Raw genomic sequence first — 6,000 nt, 5'->3', positions numbered from 1 at the left:
AGGAGCAGCCTACTCCACCCCTCTCCTCTCCAGCCCTTCAACGCCACCGCACACTGGCATTTTGAAAAAAAAAAAAAAAAAATTGCCTCCAGAAACTGAGCACCCCCCAGCCCTCTCCTCCCCTTTTTAACTCCTTGAGGAATGGAGCTTTGCAGAGGTTGTATTTAGATTCAACAGTTCAGAGTGGCAGGGTCGCTGCTGCTGCCTCTCCAAAGAGCTCGCGAGGCTCCCCGGAGGGGGTGGTCCCCCCTCCCGCCCGTCTGGATGCGGCTCTGAGTCTCCGTGTGTCTTTCTGCTTGTTGCCGTGTGCAGGTGTTCGGCTGTGATCACCTTTGTGTGTCTTCTGTCTGTTTAAACTTCAGGATGGCTCGCTTCGGGGAGGCGGTGGTCGGCAGGCCGGGGTCTGGCGATGGAGACTCGGACCAGAGCAGAAACCGGCAAGGAACCCCCGTGCCGGCCTCGGGGCCGGCGGCCGCCTACAAGCAGTCGAAAGCGCAGAGGGCGCGGACTATGGCTTTGTACAACCCCATTCCCGTCCGGCAGAACTGTTTCACCGTCAACAGATCACTATTCATCTTCGGAGAAGATAACATTGTCAGGAAATACGCCAAGAAGCTCATCGATTGGCCATATCCTTTCTTGCCCACCATAACTCCCCTCTCCCCCTTTGCATTTCTTCTGGTGAGGTGGGAAACGTAGCATGGAATTTATCCCCCATTCCCTTCCTGGTGCCAATTTGCCCCTTTGCTGAAGTGCACTCTTTACTTCCGTGCATCTGAGGGGCAAGCTTGGTGCCCTAGAGACCAGTGTGGGCTCTAGTGGTTTGCAAGGTAAGACTTTTGGTTTTTGATTTTTCCTGTGTGGCCATCTCTAGCATCCCTGGGTGGCGGGGTGTTGCGGTTTTGTCTGATTCCCAGGCCCACTGGTTCCTTGCATTGGGTGGGCTCCCCTAACTTCAGGGCTTTCTTTCCTACCCAGACCCCCTCCTCCGACCTCAGAGCCACACGTTGCCCCCATCGCCACCAGCTGAGAGACACCTGCATCATCTGCCCCCGGGGTTGGGGGAGGTTCAGTCTCCATGAGGGGATTCCTGAGTTCAGAATCTTCAAGAGTTCAGGGCCAAAACCCTATAAACAAGTAGATAAAATAAAATAGGCTTTTGCTTGGGGACCCAGATAACTCTGGGGACTGAGCTGAAGTTCCACTCAAAGTAGAGTGAACGAGGGGAGGCAATCTCTAACGATACAGCCCAAGCAGCTCAGCCGGAGTTCTCTTCTGAGCCAAGGAATAGCAGCTCACTGGGTCCCCTCCTTTCCTTAGACCTGGGTTGGGTACCTCATCCTCTTGATACTGTGCTTGACCCCACTGAGTGCTCTCCCAGGCCGATCTGCTGGGCCTGGGTTCACCAGCTGAAGGCTGCATCAGCTGAGCCCGGAGGTGTGCAAGCAGTCTGCCTCTCTTTAGCTCCACAGTGAGCCGGCGGGGCGTCTCTGATGGGGGCCGTGCCAGGGTGAACCGGCATAGGAGGGGCGTCGTTGCAGGCTTAAGCAAGTGCACCCAATGCAGGCTGCTGATTAGGCATGTCACTGCCTTGTTCTTCAGTGAGAATTTGGGTGTGTGGCAAGATCTTTAGGAATTGGGCATTGGTGGGGGTGGTGAGGGGGATTTGTAGGAAGCAAGTCAGTGGAGTGGTGGTAGATACAGGGGTAGCTTGGAGACACGGGACTTTGATGCTTGTGGAGAGAGATTTCTTGGGAAGGATGCACCTGCAAAGGAGGCCCCGCCTCTTTTCCCCTTTCTTCCCTCCTCCCCACCCCCGCCCTTCAGGTGTGCCGCTTGGAGACAGCTGGAGCCCTGCTGGGTCCCCAATGTCAGCGAGGCACGCTGCTCTGCTCGCTCCCCTCGAGGCCGGGCATCTCCCTGCTTCCCGCACCCCAGTCTGTGGTCTTCCCCTCCTTCCTCCCTACTTCCCTGCCTCCGCAGCACCGCGATTGGCTGGAGCGTGGTGCTTCCAGGCAGCACCCCTCATTAGAAATGAAGGAGCATCTCTAAGCAGATATTATTCCTGATGCTGCACGCTTCCTCCCACAGCCACCCCTGGCTGGGCTTCCTCTCTCTGTCCGGCGCGCCCCTCTCCTTCCCACCCACGCGGAGTGATGGGGCCATACGGTGCCTGAGTTAAATGTATGTAGGGTGGGGGTACCGGGGAGGGAAAGGGTCCGGTTTCTGCAGCCCCGCCTGCTGGCACGCTGCACAAAGCAGGCAGATCTGCTATGTGCTGCCACTGCAAATGCTCCTCCAGTTGGGTCTCCGATTTCCCCAGCGGGGCCCCCTCCCCCGCCCACCTTCTATAATTCCCTAAAATTTCCCACCCACCAGGTGCTGCCTCCCTGTGCCTCTCTCTTAGGGGCGTGTTTACTCAGACAGGCATCCTCGAATTCCTTGTGGTAGACAAAGCCACCCAGCCAACCTGCGGGTGGCAAAGTGTGCCTGCAGTCATTGGTGGCACCTTGGACAGCGCTGACGAAATCTCCTGGAGGCTTGGGCTCCGCAGCCACCTGGGTTCAGCACCTGGGGCACTTCCGGCTTGGCCCGCTGGGCTGGGATTTCCAGCTCGTTTCCTACACCACGTGGTGGCTGCTCTTCACGCTTTTGTCTTCCACTGCAAAGGCACCGCCTTCCTGGCAGGCCTTGAGAGCACAAGGTCTGAGCCCTGGGTTTTACTCCTTCCTCCCTTTCCTTGTCACTGGCCAAGATGGGTCAAAGAGTCAAGAAGAGCTAAAGAGAGGCCAGGGAGTAGGTTTCGGCATCAGGCTCAGAACTCTGGCTGTGAGCCCGCCCTAGTGGTCTCTTCTGTCCCCACAGCTGGCAGTTTCCAGTGGTTCTACAGTGTGTAGGCAGTTGTAACAGTGTGCAGAGAACACCTGCTAAGGTGTGTAGAGGAGCCTGGTTGGCAGATTTAAAATACACCGTGCTTGCTCTTCTTTCCTCCTGGCTGTGTAACATAACTATAACTAATAGTCGTCCCCTCTGGTGCTGACCATGTGGGAACATGTGCTTTTCTGTGCGATCTGCGATTCTTCTAATACCACCTGCATTCACGTTCCTAGTCTCACTCCCCTTTTTAAGTGTCCAGCTTCCCCAAATATCTTGCTTTTACTTAATGGGAGTCAGAATGAGCTTTGGCGACTAGTAAAGCTTTAGAGAGAGGCTCTCTGGGTTCAGATCCCATCCCTTCACCTGCTGTGTGACCTTGAAAAGACACTTCATTGCTCTGAGACTTAGTTTCTTGTGTTGGTAAAATGAGGAAGATGATAATGAGTTACTAGAACTAAATGAGCTAATATTTATCAAGTTCCTAGAACATTGCCCAATTACCTGGTAAACACTGGCCATTATTATGAGTGGAGTCCAGGAATATCAGCGTACTCTCAGGGAGGGGCTCTTAGTCCTCTAGATTTTTGCCTCTCAAAGACAGCAAGGGGCAGCATCCTTATCACCTCTTGATAACAATTCAGATGCTCCAAGCCCCACTGCAGACTGCCTGAATCAGCATCTGCATTTCAGTAAGGTCCCCAGGTGATTCGTATGCACATTTAAAGTTTGGGAAGCACTTCTCTGCTCACTCTAAGGGGCCCATATTTAAAAAAAGGAAGGCTCAGAAAACCTGTCAAGACCTGCTTTGAACTGACATGTGCATGTGCAGGATGCTAAAGGATTTTGATTGTGTGCCGTGCTTTTTGAGACTTACCCCTACGTCATTACTTGGCTGCAGAAAGTATCTGGGCTTGGGAGGTCACGTGCTCTGCGGTGTGCTGTGTTAGCGGCCTCAACACTGCCTGTCACTGGTCTTTAATCCAATTGGGCTGAAAAGATGAATTAAATAAAAGGAATGATTTAATTTATACTTGTAGAACTCTAACTTGCGGGGGGTAATGGTATCCAGTTATTAATAGGGCAGGTCTCGTTCTTATGAGAAGAAATGCCTAAGATTGCCCAGATTTGGCATGAAAGATGGTGGCATGTCAACAGCCCACTCCGAGTGTGTTTCGTTTTTCTTGGACGCTACATCTGCATGGAGAGATAATTGTATTTTCTTATGGCACTCTCTTCTGCAGAAGAGACCATAACCTTTTCGAAAATGCTAATCTGATTTAAAACATGGTATTACATTTTATGAGAGTCTTCCTTTTCTTTTTTGCTCATGTAGTAGATCTAACAAAAGGGCTGTCTTTTCCTAAGGAAATTGGCTGCTCTGAATGTCGTTCCACATTCCCCGTGCCCTACGCTTACCAGCTCTAGCCTTCTGTGCGCAGTGGACACGCAGGACTTCCCATGTGGTCAGTGAGATGCCTCACGCTTGTTCCCACTTAGCCAGGTGAGAGGTTGAAGGGAAGAAATGGAGACTCTGCTGCTGATGAGTGGCGGAGACTTTTTCCCACCAATGGTCTGAGCCATTTCAGCAGGGGACCACATGTTTCACGTGGCAGTGAACATGGTTTAAAGTAGGAAGATTACTGAGATGATGCAGCTCATTACAGCGAACCTGTGGATATTCATCCGTGATTTCTTGTTGCAGAGAATTTCATTGTAGCCCCAAAGAACTCTGGCTTTGGATCAGAAGTTACGTGCTATATTATAGTGAATTTTCTACTGTAAGTTGTTTGTTTATTGTGGAGGATTTTGGTGATGATGACTGAAAACTTTAGTTCCCACCTTTCCCATTTTGGCATTTGCTTTTCTCTTGCTTTGGTTGCCTAAAAATATACAACACCTTGCAGGATAGTAGCCTGTCATCCTGGCAGGGATTTCAGGTTTGATGTAACTAATGGATCATGAGTCAGAGTGCCTCGATTAGGGCAGAGGGTGGTGGCTAACAAGGATGGAGCCTGTAATTATAGCCCATGATCAGATAATGCAGAAAGGCCTCCCATCTGCTCTGCACCTGGGCACGGAGGCAGACAGTGACCCGGAGAGCCACTGTAACGGGCACGGAAGCCGCAGGACAAAAGTCTTCATTTTCTAAGGCTCCCAGGCCAGCCTCCAGATGGCCCATTGGCTCTGCCCTTGAAATGCGGTGTGGGTGGTGTTTCCTCTGGAAACCAGGCTGTGCCTTGTTGTGGGGACCAGTTGTAATTGGCAAGCAACCTGGAAATCAATGTGGAGTGAAGGAGTTCGACAGGAATGGATGATTTGAGGATGGCGACAAAGATATCTTGGATGTGGCAGTTTCCTCTGTGGGCCTGCGTGGCATCACTTCCGCACTGGCTTTCCCCGCGGTGGGTGCAGCGCACACTGTGAATTAAAAGAGGAGGAGGAGGAAGAAAACACCAAGAACAGGCCTGCTTTTTTATCTTCTTCGGAAAGATCCAGACTCTAGAATTATTAGCTCCATCCAAAATTGCTTATCTCTTTTTAGCTGTCACTGCACAAAATGTAGGTGTTTTCCCTGCCTCAAACTCTGCTGTTCTCTCCTTCTTCGTAGGAACAGCTGGTTTCTTTCCATCTTCGTAGTCTTCGTGAAAATAAAACTGAGTCAATATTTGCTAAGCTTTCAAAACTCTCACAGACCCTTGGACTCCCCGTGTTCCGTCAGCCCATCGGCGGCCGCCCCCGCCTCTCACTGGGCAGTCTGGGAGAGGGCGGCTGCCCAGCCGGAGCCCAGCCTTGCACTAGCCCATCACAGGTGGCTCTGACCAGGTGACTTTATCACCGACCACAAAGATGTAAAAGAGGAAACCTAATCATGAGTGTAATTGATACCTTCCTATTCAAGGGGAGAGAGACCAGGCCCTTGCCTCCACTTGCTCTTTCGGCCCCGTCAGTCCTCTGCCCTTTTCATCTGTCTGTATTCCTCTCTCTCTCATTTTTAGGTTCAGGCTTTGTGAATAATTTGTTATGTGTTTGGGTTTTTCCTAGGATTTTTAGAAAAGGCTGGTTGTCTTCCTCTGGATACGAGCAAGATCTCTTGCACAGGGCCAGCCTCACAAGTGCACTTTT

General features: G+C 51.6%; 1 protein-coding gene across 3 annotated transcripts in view; it reads left to right on the top strand.

Moving 5' to 3' along the window:
• Positions 1–362: 362 nt before the first annotated feature.
• CACNA1E (calcium voltage-gated channel subunit alpha1 E) overlaps positions 363–6,000 on the top strand; it is a 274,294-nt gene continuing 268,656 nt past the window's right edge. For 2 of the 3 annotated variants that reach the window (XM_054587691.1, XM_054587690.1), the window contains exon 1: positions 364–629. In XM_054587691.1, coding sequence (XP_054443666.1) covers positions 364–629 — 266 coding nt within the window. Of the gene's footprint in view, positions 630–6,000 lie in introns of all 3 variants that reach the window. The other variant, XM_054587689.1, reaches the window with a different exon arrangement.

This window comes from Pteronotus mesoamericanus, unplaced genomic scaffold (assembly GCF_021234165.1).
Source record: "Pteronotus mesoamericanus isolate MK-2021 breed Mesoamerican mustached bat unplaced genomic scaffold, CSHL_Meso_final scaffold_1186, whole genome shotgun sequence".
In the NCBI taxonomy this organism is placed as follows: Eukaryota; Metazoa; Chordata; class Mammalia; order Chiroptera; family Mormoopidae; genus Pteronotus; species Pteronotus mesoamericanus.
This window is presented reverse-complemented; position numbering and strand designations above follow the sequence as displayed.